The sequence below is a fragment of the Cyanistes caeruleus genome, chromosome 7 (assembly GCF_971803275.1).
Source record: "Cyanistes caeruleus chromosome 7, bCyaCae1.hap1.1, whole genome shotgun sequence".
Classification (NCBI taxonomy): Eukaryota; Metazoa; Chordata; class Aves; order Passeriformes; family Paridae; genus Cyanistes; species Cyanistes caeruleus.
The window spans coordinates 33,723,471-33,742,616 of NC_141707.1; the positions used below are offsets into that span (position 1 = coordinate 33,723,471).

Consider the following 19,146-nt stretch of genomic DNA (forward strand, 5'->3'; position numbering starts at 1 on the left):
TGCTAAGAACCAGCTGCATGCAAACCACTCCTGGAAGATGCTTTTGTCATTGTCTCATTTCTCTCCCCTTGACAATGCTTTGCTTCACATCACAGAACAATCTTTGGCCAGAAAAACTGGAGTCCTGCACGGTGAAACAAAACTTCCCCAGGAACCCACCTGATGCATCTCTGGGACCAGACAGCAGCTGGGCTGAAATAAAACATCCCTGCTAGCACACAGGGATGCTAACACCAGCCTCACACCAGCTGATTCCCTTTTAAATCCTCTCCTGCAGGCTCAGGTTGACACAGACACAGCCTGAAGCAACAATCCCACCATCTCCACCCTGGAAACAGGGAAGTTGTAATTCCATTCTCTTCAGCTTCTGCTTTCATTTCTTCAGCGCTATGCCTTAATTTCCTCATGTCCAACCAGGGATAGTGATTGTGCTTCTCACTGATAAAGCACAATGATAAAGAAAATATATTATGGAGATGATTCAGATCTTCACTGAGGTCATCATTTCCATAAGACAAAAAAGCAGCTCTCTTTGCACCAGTGCAAAGGGAGGAACTGCAGCCTGCAGTGACTTCCTAATCCATCCAAACTTTGTCTCACAGAACTTCCTTTATGAAAATATGCATTGTAACACCCGGGTTCTCTTCAAAGACCAGGAATTATAGTTGCACATGGCCCTCAGTGAAGAGCCAAACAGAGATTTACATCACTCTCCAGTCTTCATTTAAAATAATTTTTACATTTACATGCAAAGAAAGAAAAAAAAAACCAAAAATAAACCTGGCTCCAAACTCAGGTATGACAGTTGATTTTATGGAAGTTATTTTTTGTTTAGGTTATACATCTAATATATTTATAACCACAGATACAAATCTTGGTTTTGGACACCAAAGAAAAATTATTTAAGCCTAATCAAACATAGTTTTTGTAGGCAGACAGAGGTCTAGATGAAATTCATTCATGTGTAACACGTATACTCATACATCAAATGTACATTCATAAATCAGCCTCAATGCAGCTTGTTCCTATTTTAAATAAAAGCACTTTAATCCATTCTCCAGTTGTGTTGAAGCACAATAAAAGCAAGAAAATCACAGACCAAATACAAATATATGTATATTTATTGATATATCCTGTTAGAGCAATTGATATATCATACTCAAATTCCAAGCCAGAAATCTGTAGTTAGGGCTGACAGCTCATCTGTTTCAGCACAGCCCAAACCACTGAGATGGTCTTTTTCCATTTCACAGCTCCTTTAAAATAAGACAGAATGTCATCCCTAACTCTCAGTTTCTTCCCTTTGTCATTTCACATCACAGCTGTAATTTTATTTAAACATCCTCCTCTGCTGCGATTACATCTCTCAATTTGTTGCAATACAAATTAGAAAGATACGTGCCAGCTCTCACCACTATCAGCGGAGTTTTCTCCCAGAGCCTTGATTAATTGCCCATTTTAACTGATGAAACAACAGAACTTACAGTTTTGAGAGTGTCTTTTGTTTGCATTTTAGGAGGAAATCTATGTCCCCACAGAGACTGGCTCTTTTGCCATTATCATAATTACATGTTTTCAGACTAAACTATCATATCAGCACATTCACGCTGCTGCGGTGAAGGGTGTCAGGATTTTCATCACCAGCTCTGCAGTCAAGGTAGAGCCTGACTTCAGTCAGCAAGAGAAAATGTGAAGTTCAAGACACCAATATAAGAAGAAATTTCTATAAATGTAGAAAGAACTTGTACTGGGTAATATTAAACTGGAGACGAAACAGAAGCCATAAAACGGAGTTGGCTGTGTCAGGTAAAGACACAACATTCAATAATAAAACTGAATATTATACCCTAACCATAACCAGAAACTTGCACCCTCTTTCTGGCAGACACTCTAGGTGATGCATTTGCCACCATCACGGTCCCTCAGGCCAAGAGCAAAAAGAAAAGAACAGCTTCTGGGGACTCCAGCTTGTGGCAAAGCTGAGCTGAAAATTTTACACTGTTTGTGAACAAGAATAAACATGAAAAGTATCATTACATCCTTATTGATCTTGCTCAGCTCTGAGATCCACAAATCAGAGTTTGAATGAAATTTGTATTCCTCCAGCCCCAAAAATCCTGTGGTTCACAGGGAGATTTCAGCCTTACAGAGGATTTGTCAGTACCTGGGCAGCTCCAAGTGTCACACATCAGGGAGAAGCAACAGAGATTAACATTAATGAGCTACTTTTAGAGAAAAGAAATAATTAGGTCTCTTTGGTCCAACTGATTCATCTTCTTTCCCTTTGTGATCTTGTGCTGAGACACTTACATGTCTCTTTAAAGAGTAAATTGCTTAACTGCTTTTAGTTCCCAGATGAACCTGTTGCATCTACATCACCTTCAGTGTGAGTGACTTCTAGCAACAGCTCATCCTTGTTTTCCTCAAAGCCATTCACACTTCTCTCAAGTGTTGTGTTCTGTTTGCAATCAGATTGAAGCACAGGATCCGGGGAAAACTTATCTGTTTTCTGATGCTTGTTGTTTTCTGCTCACAACAAGAAGATTAAGGCAAGGCATAAGGAACACAGCTCTCTTGTCTGTCTCAACTTCAGTCAGGTAAAACTTGATCTGAGGTTAACCTTGAAATTGATAAATCAAGGGAACAGATATTCAGCTGTCACATAAAGGTAAGCAGGGAAAGAAAGACTGCCAGAAGGTAGACTACATATCTAAGAGCTACATGTGAGATGACTTTAACTATTGATATGTCACAATGTAATTTCAACCACACACAATACTCATATTTACAAGATTTCATGACAATATGTCAGTCAACGTCAAAGCATTCACAGAGTCAGATGTAACAGGAGAGAAATTCAGAAAGAAAAACATTTCAACACTAAAGAACCTCTGCTTTCAACAACATCTCACATTTCCTTTAAGTATTATAATTAATTGGAGTGTGGACTCTTCAAAGCATAAATGCATAACTCCCATTAGCACTAATGGAAGTTAGACACACTCATCAAAGGGAGGATATACTTCTATCTTTACAAAAGTAATCAGTGTGTCACAAAGCTGTATTTTTGTGAAGACTTGCATGCTATGCAAGCTGAGTACAAAGGTTTGCATTAATTTAAATTCAGATTAAGCACTTAAAAAATATTTCTCCTTCACTGGGAGAACTGAATGCAGCAAATCAGTTTTCTATTATGTAAAAAAAATTCATCACAAAATGCAGTAAAAATAATCACCCTTATAATTAAAGGCTGTCATGGTAAAATGCTTAAAAATATTCCATTATTGAAAGAACATTTCACTGCTGTTCTGGTGAAGATAACAATCAGGCAATGCCTCTCTGTGGTCCTTTCTTTAATACTCTCCCAAAGAATCACTGTGTGTTCCTCCACCATCAGAGTGTTTTGGTATATCTACATTACCTGTCTGGGACAAATTTTTTTAGCAGGGTCTGTTGCAACAGGACAAGGGCTAATGTTTTGAAGCTAAAAGATGATCAATTTAGATTAGAAGGAAGAAGTGTTTTACTCTTTTTTTACCAGAACAGGCTGCTCTGAGAATCAGTGGCTGACCCATCCCTGGAAACATTCAAGGGTGGATGGGGCTCGGAACAACCTGATCTCATTGAAGATGTCCCTGCTCATTGCAGGGGGGTTGACTTAAGGTACTTTCAAAGGTCTCTATCAACTATTCTGTGATTCTATGGACACACAGATAATCATGGCTTAATAAAGATGGTGAACTGATGGTGTTTTGAATTAACAAACCAAGTTCTAATTAACTTTTTTGATTTTTTTTCATTTATTCAGTAAATTCTCTGACAAAGCTTTAAGCTTTATCCCTCCTTGAGAAGTGGGGAAGAAAAAGGCCATCACGAGCTCTGAGGGAAAGCACAGCAGATCTTACAGATGCCAATCTCTCCTTTCTGCCACTATTTGTTCATTAAGATTAACCTTCAAAAGGATCAGAGCACAGTTCTTATTCCAGCACAAGCATCAACACTGTTTAAAAAATCAAAAAAAAACAAAACAAAACATAAAACCTTCCTTGAAAAGACATGCAGCAAACCATCTTTTCCTGCCACATCCAGCAGGATTCCCTGTGCACTCAGCAGCACTGTCAAAGTCAGTGCCTGTTAACAGCTTCTCCTTATCAGTTTCCATATTTGCTAGAAAACCAAATGCTCTTCCTGACCCCTGAGCTCTTCACACTTGTCTGAACATCGACTCCCAAGCAAGGAATTCCCTAAATTCCTTCACATCTAAGAAAGTACAAAGCGCTATTTTGAAAACTCTCATGTTTAAATTTGTTTATATAAGCATCATAGTCAGTTGTGGGAGCTGAAAAATCGAGTCTTCCTGAAAAATCAAGATTTATACAAGTATTTCTTTTATCTATTCCACAAATATAACATTAAAAACTGTTATTCAGCAGAGGCATCACATTTACTAGAAATAACATTTACTAGAAATAACAAAAACTCCCAAGCATTTCTGAAATTTTGATTAAAAATTAGTATCTGTAAATTCTGATTTGATTTAAGCCCAAATTTCCTTTTTTGAGCCACTCTAATAATGAAATATATTTTTATAATATGACTGTACGGAAGTTCACTACTAAAGGAATGAGTAGCTAGAGATATATCAATGTACTCAGTCTGAGTTACTGAACAAAGTTGCTTGAGAAGCTTTGCTCTGAAGGTTTTTATTGTTATTAAACAAACCAGGATGCAGAGACTAAAGCAGATACTAAGTCAATCTCCACTCTTACTAAGAATTAAAATAACCTTTACCCAACACATTAGCAGTGTAGGGAATTAGGAAATGTCATGGTTTTCAACACAGGGACTGGACTGCCCTCAGCACAGACGAGCTCTCATAAACCATCCTGCAGTCAGGCTGTCAATAACTCTGCTTCCTCAGCTCAGCAAAGTCCTACTCAGAGAAAAGCAAACCCCACTTCAAATGTCATTTATTTCCTGAGAGTCTGGCCTCTCCCAATCCAGAAAATCACTGAGCAAACACAAAAAAAATAATGCAAATTATTAAATATTCAGACTTGTGCAGTTTCATAATGAGGAAGGAAATAAAAACAACTAAACTCCGAGTGTTTTTTAACCTAGGGGCGAGGCAATCAGTGGCTGTGTGCAGTACTCAGGACAGACACCCTACACTCAAAGAATGCTTGGTGAAAATTAGTAAGAGATAATTTTGAAGATGGCAGTGAGACACAAAGATTTTAGTCCTGAAAGACACATTGTCTCCCTCTGCTTCCATACCCAACACATCAAACAATGATGGTGGCAACAGCAGTACCTGAAGAAAAAAAAACATTTATCTTCACTTTCAGCTTTCTTAATACTCTTTGCCCTGACTTTAGCTAAGTAGGTAAAAATATAATTTAACATTATAACTTCTTCTGGAATAACACAGCAGAACTGTTGCTGTTATTTCCATTACAGTAACATGCATGAGTTAATCAAGGTCTTCAAAAAGAAGTTTGAGGCCAATTGTTTTCAACTAACAATTTATCAAAATAAGAGCTCAGAAAATAGCTGGAAAAGAGAGCAGAGTATTTAAGCAGAGAGGAACATTTATGTAACATGCTATATGACCATTTTAAATTGCTAAAAAAAGAAAGAGCTAGCTTGCTGGAACAGTGAGTCCTTGCCTCTAGGAGGACAAGGTACAACACTGGGTATGAAAATGGAAAAAAGATAAAAGTTCATAGCTTACATAAATTTCATTACATGTGCCGTTGCCCAGAAAGCAAAGGATTAGCATCTACCTTTGAAGCATCTCCTAACAGGAGCCCATTTCCATATCACATCTGGAATCCGTCAAGAATCAATAGAGGTGCTGCAGATTATAATATTAACTCTGCAACAGATGTCCATGAATGGAAGGTGACATCACAGCTTGGGAAATTGATAATGTGGTCTGGAATTGTAATTGATAATATGGCTTAGAGCCTCCTTCTCTAAATTGCCCATAGAGACGAATAAATATTGGATCGTGCAGTCATTTTTATTCCAAATTAGAATAAATTGAAAATCTTAGAGTTCACTATTTAAAATATTCCTCAGAATGTACTGAAATACAAGGTTTTAAATGTTGAACTGTTCACTTCAATAATTTTTGCATTAGTAAAATAGTGTGTCCAAATAATATAAAACACATTAAAATAACAATGTCAAAATTAAATTATTATGCCAAAGATAAGATTTCAACATTCAAAATTAAAAACCACATTGTCCAAAATGTGAGAAAGCTGAAGCAAACTATCTAAACCTTCTTCACAAAGCTTATACTGAAAACACTCCTTCATACAAAACTTGCAAGGGAAAACTAAAAAGAAAAAGAAAGCATCAGAAAATATTTCTAACAAATAAGATCTTCAGCCAACCATACATGTCACTCTGAATCTGACAGCTTAGTGACCTTTACTGATGAGCTGTCCCAGCTGAGATCCTGGTGACAAACACATAATTATCTGAATCATCATTACAGAATTAACAGGCCCTATCTGGCAGACAAAACCTCCAGGCCTGAGAAGAAACAAAGCAGCAGAGATGGCTGCTCTAGGATGGGGTCAAAAACTAACTTTTGAATTAGTCAAACTAGTTCTCATGTAATGCCTGTCCTGCAATAAAACAGATTATCTTACCTGCTTCATGTACTGCTCACAATGACAACCCAAAAGTCCTGGGTTTTCACGGCCACATTTTTAAGGTAGTTCTAATTTTTACTTTCAAAGTGAAACTTAAAGACTTGTAGAAAACTTTAGGCTTCCAAGTAGCTTTGGCTGAACTTAAAAATCAATATTCCACATGCAGAAGAAATTCAGTCAGTCCTGTACCTAAAGTAGGCTGCAAGTGCAGAAAGCACACCCTGCATTTCCCTCTGAGGCACGAGTTAAATGAGATGGTCTGCATTCATCAAGCAAGTCTCAACTATGGATTCCCTTCTCAAAACTAAAGATGTGCTTTATCTCTGCAGGAAAAAAATATCATGGAAAATATAGACAAAAACTGGGTTAAAGTTCCACGACTCTTAACATGGGAGGCTGATATCTAGATTGTCAAAAACCTGACTGATTCTCCCATTCCCCTGTTTGAGTAAATTTATTTTTACAAAGTGCCTAGAATTTAATTTATCTCACTAAAGAGGCTCTGAGTTTGTACTGCAGTATTAATTGGTCAAAGCCAATCTATATTTACAGACTTGGAAAAACAATATATGGCCGTTCTAATGATTACTAGCTACAAGTTTTTCAAACAAATTGCCTATAAACTTTGTCATATTAGAGAAATAAGCAAATATCAACCTACTTCTGATTCCTCTCAACTTTACAGTGCCACACAGAAAGTAGGGGGCAATTTCTACAGCAGTAAATTAAAAATGTAATTAAATCCTATCATCAAAAATGCAGTAATTTAAAGTTTATAGCACTGATGTTCTCACTGCAATTCACACATCCCTAAATGAAGACACAACCACAACAGTAAAGAGCAACTTTTGGCCCAAGTGGCTGGCAGGTCACACCACCAGCTTGTCCCTGGGCAGTGTTCCAGCAGGACTGGGACAGTAGTGTGGCTTTGGTGCAGTTTTGGGGCTCGACAGGTGCAGAAGTCAGAATCAGCCAAATGTGCTGCTGCTGCTGCTGCACACAGCTGCAACTCCAGGTTTATCCCCCTCCTGCACAGCTTTCCTTTGAAGAAAATCCAATTGCTGATGAACAAATTATAGCAGACCTAAATGAGCCTTTAAGGAGGATCATGAAGCCAGCTGCAGGTATAAACAGCAGCTTCCAAAGGAAAAGTTAACAGGCCACAAGTGCATCCCATGGGGAAAGGACTGCAGCTCTGGCTGGGCATTGGGTACACTGTGCTCAGGACAGGGATGACAAGTGGGGAAAACTGAACAGGGTGAAAATAGGACCCTTCATGTGTACATGAGCCTGCTGATGCACATAGATACATCCCTGAAGTCTTTATGAGTAACAGAAAACAACGTGGAAGTCTGGAGGGACCTCACAAGTCTGCTGTGTAGCACCCACCATCTGTTACCATTCCAAAACACTTTATCCACTGCTCAGCTTTGCTCATGCAACAAAAATATTCACCCTAGGGGTTGCATCCTAAGAGTAGTGATGCAGCACATTCAGTTTAGACTTGTTGATCACATTAAGGACTGATGTCTTAGCCAGAAATGCCTTACTGAGAAAAAGCCTCCCTGTTCCACCAACATCGCTATGGCAACCATGGGAATATTTAAACTTATTCCTGCACTACACTCAGGAGAATTTTGCTTCAACAAACAGGGAGAACTAAAATTTATTTAGTGCCTGGTCCACTTTCCCAGGGGTTCTCACACAGAACTGCTGTACTTAACCTTTCAACATTAGGTTACTATCCAGAAATACTGATTAGAAAATGTAAATCATTATGCTAACTTCTTTCAAAAGACATCCTGTGTAACAGATACACTCTCCCTGTGTAAATGTTTTCTAACTATATTGATGTCTTTGTTAAATTCTTAATGCTTTGGGCTGTGGAATAAGTAAAAAATCAATAGGGACATAAATTTTAAGAAGGATTGCAATGATTAGCTGTGGTTTTGGCTATTGGTGGCAAAAGGCAGTTTGACCTCCCACTAGCTGGAATACTTGATTTCATTTTTTCCTTACTTATATTCCAATCTCTGGATTTTGTCCCATACCCACACATTTCAACTAGCATGGAATCAGGCTACATCTCAATAAATACAACTAGAAGTAAGTTGTTAAAAGAAGCAAGGGCTCTTAAGGAAAATATATTTCAAGTACTCTGTAGAAGAAATATATTTATATTCATATATATATATATAAACACACCTGGCAAAAATCAAAAACAAAATGTTAGAAAAAAATGGCCAAAAACCACCATTTCTGCATTTAATAATGGTGATGCTTGAGGAAAAAACAAGAGCCACAGGACACTGCAGAGGTCACGACTATCACAATGTTGTCCTGGTGTACAAAGAATATTGGTGGTGGAAGGGAGAAGTCATTTGCAGAACACAAGAGTGACACAAGTTAATGACCCTGGATACACAGCACTGTTTAATGCTTGTTTATGATCATTAACAGTGGCACCAGTATTGATGCAGCAGCAGGGATTAACATTGTTGATCTGAGCAGAAAATACCCAAGATCTGCTTCTAAGCAAGCAAGAAATGTGGCACCTTGGAGATATCAACAACAGGAGAGTGGAAAGGGGCACAGCAGTGTGGTGGGCAGGGGAGATCAGGTGAAACAGGCACTGAGTAACACTGGTTAAAGACTAGACCAGAGCCAAGAGGAAAAATTACAGAGGGAAAAACCTTATTGTGGTACGGTGGAAGAAAGAATTTTAATGAGGGCAAAACACCAAACCAACCACCCACAACAACTAAAACTAGTGAGAAAATAAGAACTCTTCCTAACCCAAAACTGTCCATTGCTTGAGGAAGCACAGTTCCTGGATCAAAGGACAGCACAATGCACATTGTACTTGGTACCTCCACAAGCCTTCCCTGAATGACCAATTACCCACCCACAGCTGGCTCACTGAGAATCTTCAGCATCAGCACAAACACTGCCCCAAACTCCTCCAGTCAATTCCCTAATGAGAGAACTGAATCATTCAACCTGTTTCACAAAAACATGGTTTAAATTCTTTTGTTTGTGAAGTTATTAAAATAAATCAGTGGAACGATCTCAATTAGGCCTTTTATTCCCCTTTGTAGCAGTTTCTAGCTGAGAGAAACATCAGCCAGCCTGGAGGTGCTCTATATATTGTCTCAGATTTTCTGGGCCTTTCCCAAAACTTCATCTTCAGACTTAGTGAAACCTGGGTGTGTATTTCACACAACCTGCTGGAGTTTTAGGAAAGAAGATTTTTAGCCGAAAGCCTGCAAAGATTGGAGTGCTATCTTAGGATTTCTTTACTTGTTCTTCCACAGGCTGCTTTTTGCAGCACACAGAATCAAAGTCCAACCTCCTCTGCTGCCTTTCAGAAATAAACTCTTCACAGAGAACCCAGGCAACAAAACAACTCCCTGGCCTGGCTTCCAGCTCTGGGCTCTGCACAGAGAGATTCCAACAAAAAATGGAGGCTCTGTGCAGAGCTGGCACGAGTAGCACTGAGCACACCCCTCCTCACTCCTGCCCAAGCCCCTGGCAGAGCGTTAATGCAGCACATCACAGCAAAAGTGTGAGCACCAAACACAGCCCCTGCTGCTCCAGAAATGCCCCTGAACACAATGGCTGCATTCCACTTCAGACTCTCATCTCATTCAGGGGACAGGGAAAAAATAATACAGGACTTCACTCTTAATGTCCATCACTGATTGCCAGAGTAATACCAACATATATAAATATATAATTCTAAAAGAGGGATTTCTTTGCTTCTCGAATCCAACTCAGCAACAAATTTCTGGAGCAGAATCTCTTCTCTTTCTGCTCAGTGATGGATTATTTCTTGACCTATATCCACTGACAACCATCACAACACACCCAGCTCTGTGAGAACAAGTTTGTGTTCATCTCATGCACAGGAAAAGCTGCCTTTAAGAAGGACCAAATGAACTAAACCACATTTTTACTGCACGAAGTTGGCATATGTGCTATTGTGGAATCTGTGCTGTGCTTCTCAAACCACTTCCATTTTTACCATAAATAATTTTAAAGCAATTACAACCACTTCCATGTCACGTTTCCCAGGCCCACTTTTAATTTATTTTTCAGGATAGACAAGAGGCAGCAGAGACCCAAGGGAAGCACCAGCTCCAGCAAAGGCCAATGTCTACACATTTCCTTCCTCAGGTGACAATGGCAGTGCACAGCATGAGAGACAAGCCAGGGACAGCCACAAATAAAATTATGGGCAGACACTGTCTCAGCTGCTCTTTAAGGAAAGCAAACATTTTATGAGAAGCTGAAGTAATACTCCTTCAGCCAAGCAATAACTTTCCATGTTATTAACTGTAATACACAGTCTACAAAACATGACAATGAAACCACTGGTCAACTGTAAATTTTAATTTCTATTTTTTTTTTGAGAGACTGTACTACACAAAATAAATGTTTGCACAATAAATGTGAAGAGAGCAGAGGGATTTTCCCCCCTAAACCAGCCCCATGGTTTCTCTGATGTTCAAAAGGGGTTTGTTCTCTTTTCTCCTGCCTGCATGAAAATAAAGATGGCCACATCAGAACTAGCCATTACTCAGCAGATGGAAGCTTCTGCTAAGGCTAATACAGGAAATCTGGAAAATAAATAAAGTAAAAATAAAACAACTAAATAAAGTTAATGCAAGGGCTTGAGTTAAAAATAAAAACAACCTGGAATGAAAATATTTCTGGCTTAGATGGAGGGGTTTATTATCATCTCTAAAGAAACACATTAAAACTGCAAAAGGGAAGAAAAAAATGTTGAAGAACCTTTGCCTTGAAAATGTATGTGCATGAAAAAATTACTTGCTTTGAAAATTAAACCTGAACAGGGTGCACCTGCTGAGACTGCTGGCACAGCCTTGGATTTTATGGTGGACAAAGTGAGGAACATAATTCCAGCCCAGGGGTTTACAAGAAGAGAATGAGGTGCAAACACACACTTCCTCCAGGAAGCTCTCATGGAATTCTGCATTCACATTCCGGCTGGTTGATAAAGAAAGGAGCTCTGGCTGCTTCCCCCACCAAAGGTGACTGCAAACCCTTTCTCCTGTGCTGGCACACACACAGCACAAAACTACACACACACAACACAAAACTACACACACACAGCACAAAACTACACACACACAGCACAAAACTACACACACACAGCACAAAACTACACACAACAACACAAAACTACACACACACAACACAAAACTACACACACACAGCACAAAACTACACACAACAACACAAAACTACACACAACAACACAAAACTACACACAACAACACAAAACTACACACAACACAAAACTACACACACACAACACAAAACTACACACACACAGCACAAAACTACACACAACACAAAACTACACAAACACAACACAAAACTACACACACACAGCACAAAACTACACACACACAGCACAAAACTACACACAACAACACAAAACTACACAAACACAACACAAAACTACACACACACAGCACAAAACTACACACACACAGCACAAAACTACACACACACACAAAACTACACACACACACAAAACTACACACACACACAAAACTACACACACACAACACAAAACTACACACACACAGCACAAAACTACACACACACAGCACAAAACTACACACACACAGCACAAAACTACACACACACACAAAACTACACACACACAGCACAAAACTACACACACACAACACAAAACTACACACAACAACACAAAACTACACACACACACAAAACTACACACACACACACAAAACTACACACACAGCACAAAACTACACACAACAACACAAAACTACACAAACACAACACAAAACTACACACACACAGCACAAAACTACACACACACACAAAACTACACACACACAACACAAAACTACACACACACAGCACAAAACTACACACAACACAAAACTACACAAACACAACACAAAACTACACACACACAGCACAAAACTACACACACACAACACAAAACTACACACACACAACACAAAACCACACACACAGAGCACAAAACTACACACACACAGCACAAAACTACACACACACAAAAATACACACAACAACACAAAACTACACACACCAACAACACACCAACAACACAACAACAACACAAAACTACACACACACAGCACAAAACTACACACAACAACACAAAACTAAACACACAACAACACAAAACTACACACACACAACCCAAAACTACATACAACAACACAAAACTACACACACACAGCACAAAACCACACACAACAACACAAACCCACACACACACAACACCACACTTGCTCAGCTGATTTGCTGAGCTTTAGCACAAGACAGGATTCCAGGGCCCTGCCTGCTGCAGGCCATCACTCACACTGCAGCTCCTTCTGCAACACTCTTTATTAAAATAGATGAAAAATGGTGTCCTTGTGCTGACTCTACACCCATCTGACAGAGCACCACCAAGGAGCCAGAGCACTCCCTCACATACAGGAAAGATTGGCAAAGAATGTCTGAACAGAAGAAAAAAAAAGAAGCAAGCTACTCATATATTCACAGAGGAATAACACAAATATTCTGAATTTCATTGTCATTAAGAGCTATAGTCCCTGAAACAAGAGATGTAAGCACAGACCTCAGGAATAGAATGCAAATCTGTTGAGTCCTCAATATTTCCCACAGGGCAGCATATATATTTCTAAGTAACTTAAGAGAAATTGGGAAAACATCATGAACAAATTTTTCACTCTGCACCAATGAGCTGTCAGGTTCAACTACTTTCATTATTCACTGGCAGCATTTTAAATTCTAATTTCCTATTAGAAAACCTGAAGATCAATAAGGCTAAAGGAAGATGTAGTCTCATTTAATGTTTCCAAAACTACGCCAGACAACAGGAATGCCTTCTGAAATTAAATACTTTTCCATCTAACAGGGATTGGACTGGTTAATGGTTGTGTGTACTCTCCACCGTGTTCTTTTACAGCCAAAGTGATCAGATTTATAACTGACAAAGCTTAGTACACTACTAAGTTATTTTCAACAAAATTACTAGCTATCATCCCTATTTTCTTACTCTTTCCTTTGTAAATTCTTTCAAAGAAAGAAAAAAGATCCAAGTCAGGTTTAAAATAAAATATATTGCCTTTGAAATAAACCAAAATAGAAAGAGAAAAAAAAGGAAGGGAGGAAGAAATCTGGATCTCTGCACAGGTATATCTTTACATTTTGTATAAAATGGGAATATATTTTGTCACTTTTAAGACTAGCTCATAGTGTTTCTTTTATTTTCTTCAGCAACATCTGATTATCTCAGATAAAGACCAACATCTCCTCTCCAACTTTAGATATTTGCATAATTATTAACTTTGGCAGCAAGAACATAAAATTGTGGTCTCAATTTCAAGCAGAAAAGGAAATGGACTGTAAAAACTTCTGCATTTAAGGACTTCTCTTATTAAAGAGCAATCTAGAAATAGCTACATGGGGATGGATTTTGTAGCAGAAAAGCTTTCAAAAAAGGAAGAAATAATGTGCTTGGAAGATAATGTCAGAGAAATTCAAAGATCAGTAGGGAAAGTTTCATTAAAGGGCAGCAGTTAAATACCAGGCCTTTCCTGAGGACACAGTGATTCGCCCACCACTTGAAACCCTTAAATCTTTCTTTTTGTTTTTCTGCAAAACATGCTCCAGACCCTGAAGACACTGCTTTCAGCAGGAACCACTTTTCCAATCTCTATTTTTACCCCTTCCCAGGAGGTAAAGATGATAAAACTTTCAGATGGATACAAATTATCCTATTCCAAGAGGAGCGAAAGGGAGTAAGTAGCTATTTATTTTCTGCTAAAATCATCCTGTGCGGAGTTCACTTACCCTGCCAATGTCCAAAGAAAGTGCCAAATGCTCCTCCACAGTAATGAATCTGAAGTTAAATATTTCATTTTCCATGCATATAATGCCATAGCTGCATTGCCACAGTGCCAGGAAATAAAGTCTTAAAAAAATAAAAATAGAAGCAGGAAGCAGAAATGCTGCTTTGCAAGGCTATTCCTTGGGGGTTTTATTGCCCAGGATATTTGGTATCATTAACTATACTGGCCATTTTCAAAGAAAACGTAAAAAAAATTCCAAAACCTATACATATTTTTTTCTGTGTTTATCAGATAATACTAAATAATTCACAAATCCTTAATTACCCACACTTTTTCTTTATTTCTCATACACACACATACTCTAATAAACAAAATGTCCTTTTTTTTCCCCCTTCTTTTTGTGCTGTTGGACTTCATTGTTTCTTTAGCCAACAAACTCAGGAGAACACTTAACTGCAAGCTTAGAAGTTTTCACACTGACTCAGACAAACATCAATGCAGAAACACTGGATATCAGTACAAATGTACTGCTAATAAAACACAGGGCCTTTGTAATAAATAGCATTTCTAATATTATTTTGAAGACATGGGAAAGTTCACACCTGTACAATTTAGACTGAATTGTTTACAACAATTTTTTGCCTGATACTAATACAAACTATAATTCTTTTTTACATGATGCTAATAAAATTATATTTCAGTGCAGGAGCTTTTTAAGATGGATTTTGAAGACCACAGGAGAAACCTGTATCCAAGCAAGGGTTTAGCATCAAATTCTACATTTCCTTTTACCACATCTGGAAAATTCATAAAAAGAACTTTGCTCTTATTATAGGCTATAGAAGAGAGTTAAGAAATACAATAAACTACAAGTTTTATAGCATCACCAATATTTCACATAACTCCATCCACAGCCATTTAGTTTTATTGTCCTGGGTTTTGAAATCAGTACTATTTTTATGTACAGAATATTATGCACATGTTATGAAGAACTACTAGAGTTCTTAGGAGAATCATCTCACGCATTTTTTAAATAACAAGAGTAATAGATGGAACCAGCAGAACAATCTTCTTCCACTATGTACTTAGCTGCTTTTAGTAACACTTTAGTTTACCATACTGGGTCTGTGATAACTTCATTTGACAATTAGGACCAGTGTTTTTCACATAGGGTGGGGTCAGAGGCAGCTGTTTTGTGAATTTAACAGGGAACAGCAAATTGAAAACCTGCTTTATGATTTCACTAGCAAATAGTCTTACAGGAAAAGAGTTTTCTGCCAAACACAAGAAACTGCTCCTCTTGGCATCAGAAGTGTTCCAGCTTTACCTAGTATCACATTTTTTTGCACTGCCTGCAGACAGAAACCATTCCAAAGAAGAAACTAAGGGCAGCTCAGCAGAGAGGAGATGCCATTGGAGTAGCTGGGGAAAGGGAGTGGCAGAAACCAAACTGAGTGTCCCTTCTCTTAGCCCTTAATGGGTAACAAATAACACCAGAGCAGAAAAAAGACTGACCATACTTTTCTCCTTTATATGTTTTTGCTTTTAAATGAACTTATCCTTATTATACCCCCTTCATTCTTCAGAGTTTATCATAAAGCAGTAATTCAATCACACAGCTCCCCACTAAGTAAAGCAGTTCCAGTTGAACGCCAAAGTTGGAACAATTGAAGCATCATTTCCCTGCAATGTCATTCTGAATTTACACACAGCCACCAGGCTGCCAGACTCCTGCCTTGCACAGAGCACTCCAGAACAGTTTTGCCTTGCCCAGTTTTGATCAAATCCTGTTGTCATTGCTTTGATTCCATCACCTGCAGTAACACCCAGATCACCATAATGGCACAGACCAGACAGCTGCTACTGCATTATGTGTACATTTCTTAGAGAGAGACAGTGAACAAGGCATGGAATCAAAAAAAAAAAAAGTCAATGAGTTGAAAAAGAGCTTGAATCTGTTCTCTTTTTTACATTAAAACTGCTTGATTTTGAAGGAATCTGCATGCCATGTGCAAATCATTTAATAAATTAGAATACTAAATACAATTAGTGGTCATCAGAAAATGGTTATGACTGTACAAGTACATTGAAATGTTCAAGTCTTTTCCAGATGTGAAGAGAACCAATCTCAAATCCCAAAGTTCAGTTATTAATAGAGTTTATCTTATTGTGACTCCACAAACAAGATCCAGTTCTTAAACACAATTCTTCACCACTGCTTCCAACTGAGTCAGGAGCATGAACAGATAATTTTAGTGGGTTTCTACTAGACAGAGCTTTAAAATTAGAAAGCCACTTCAAAAATTAATGAAAGAGATGTGATTCAGAGCAACAAGGAAAACTGGGACACCAGCCAATTTCAAGAGGGTTTGAAATTTTAACTGATTTTTTTATTCCCTCAGTGACTTGATAGTATCATTCAATACTTAAAATTTTTACCTAGTTTCAAATTAAGTGAGAGCTTAAAAACTTACCATTAATCCATTTGGCTTCTGGATTATGAACTACAAACTCTTTTCTGAAGAGGTCTTCCAATGATAATCTGTTTTCTGATGAATTTGCAAGTTCATCTAAAACAAACACAACAAGATCATTTTAGATAACTAGTGAAAACAATATATTCAGTGTTGTTTGAAAAACACTGGAATTATAGAACCAAAGTCCTGTTAAAATTGGTAACAATACCTTGCCTTTATTTTTTTTTCACAACAAGAAAAAGTATCATTTTTGTTTAGTAAAGCCTCAGGAAACAAAGAATTGATGCCTTTTGGACAGGAAAATTACAGGATTTAGTGTTTGACTATTTTTTATGTTGAGACTTTCCCAGCAAAGCTCTTTCTTACCATAGCCCCACACCACAAAAAATTACAAAGCAATACCAAAATTTCCTGGCAGCCAAAGGATTATATTGAGTACTTTACATTGAGAGAAACTAGATAAAAAATTCCTGCAAGTAAGTTTGCAACCAACTTCACCTATTCAACAATTTAAAATGAAATTTAAAATAAATCTACATGCACATTTTATAGCCTGTTCTTGCTTTCTAGGGATGTGGACAACATAACTTGGCTATTGGCCTTGTGTTTTTCCCAAACATGACAGAACCCAGGAATGATGTGATTCTGAACATTAGCCAACACTGACTTACAAAACAAAACAAAATTTTAAAGAATCATTTTCCTGCATCTAAAATCATCTCCACACCTCAGAAAACTAAAAAAGGAGCTCTTCTAAATATGTGTTTTCATGCTGCAAGCTAAAATATAAGTAGTGAAGTGTCAATATTGAACTGCTACACTAACAGTGGTAATGTTGCACCATTACTATTACAGCAAAAGTTTTACTGTCAAAAGACAAACCCCCAAAGTTTCCAAGCAATAATCAGTGGCAGCAGCTTGCACTTCACCTGACTGCTTTAGGCTGTTTAGAACAGCAGATGCCAAGAGCTGTGCTCTTTGTTGCCTGTGCCCTTGCAAAAAGATGCACCTGTGCACTTCCCACACAACCAGTCAAACGCCCAGCCAGGTTCTTAAAATAATTTTGTATTATTAGGCAGGTTACCATAAATTACTGAACTTTTTCTCTTCTCTATGGGCATTTCTTTCCTCCTCCACAAGAGGAACTTTGTGTTAGGCAGATTTTTGTCCTTACAGATATTAAACAGTGCTCTGATGACAGACACATACAAAAAGAGTTATCTGTCATCACAGCAGTCAAGCAGCAATTTTGTTATCTTTGTGTCAACCCATGATGTTACCAGGACATTTTTAACAAAGAAACCTGCTTTGTAAAGGTCATATCCTGTAAAACATTTTGGATGAAAATGTGACCCTTCAAAGAGAATAAAGTCAATCAATAGTTTTGTTATTGGTCTTTATTCAGCCTAATTTCTCAATTAGAGGGCCAGCTGGAATTAAGAGCAGTATGACAGTTTTGCCTTTAAATGTCAGCACTGCCTGCTGCAGTCACTTCAGCTGGTATTAATAAGGTGCATCCTTGGTGTACTGAGGAGAAACTCCCTTTTAATGCACATCATGAATTTACAATAGACACAAGGCCATCCCAGCTGCTCACACCACAGCTCTGCTGCATTTTGCATGTTGTTCCCTCCCAGGTCACAGCAGGGCTCTGGGAAGCACTCACCGCTGTAATCAACTCTTCTTGCACTTCACGTCTTGTAAGGCCAAGCATGCAGAGCTGTCCAAATCCTTTCTCATAAAACAAAAATTCTAATCCTTAAATAAGCTTTTTGCCCTCTTCCTACCTTCCAGGAATCAAAATAGTCTGTTTAGGTTGTTTTTTTTTCATCTGCCAGTCCAGCATGGGACACAATATTCCACTTGCAGTCTTACTGGAGCTTTACAGCAAAGTAACATTATCTCTCTTGATTTATACCTAATCCCTCTGTTTACACATCATGGGACCTTGTTAGCTCCTGCTCCTGCCACACACTGTGTTTTTATCTTCAAAGTAAGCACATGTTGTTATGTGTGCTCTATTCAGCCCCACAAATACATTCTTGTGTCTTCAAAACACTGATTCTGACTTAACTGCATCAAACACTGGGCTCTTCACATGCCCATTATCCC

General features: G+C 38.2%; 1 protein-coding gene across 2 annotated transcripts in view; it reads right to left on the minus strand.

Annotated features, from left to right (window-relative positions):
* Positions 1–19,146, minus strand: part of DPP10 (dipeptidyl peptidase like 10) — a 431,847-nt gene that overhangs the window by 167,698 nt on the left and 245,003 nt on the right. For both annotated transcript variants that reach the window (XM_086898812.1, XM_086898811.1), the window contains exon 3: positions 17,032–17,127. In XM_086898812.1, coding sequence (XP_086754938.1) covers positions 17,032–17,127 — 96 coding nt within the window. The remainder of the gene's footprint in view (positions 1–17,031; positions 17,128–19,146) is intronic.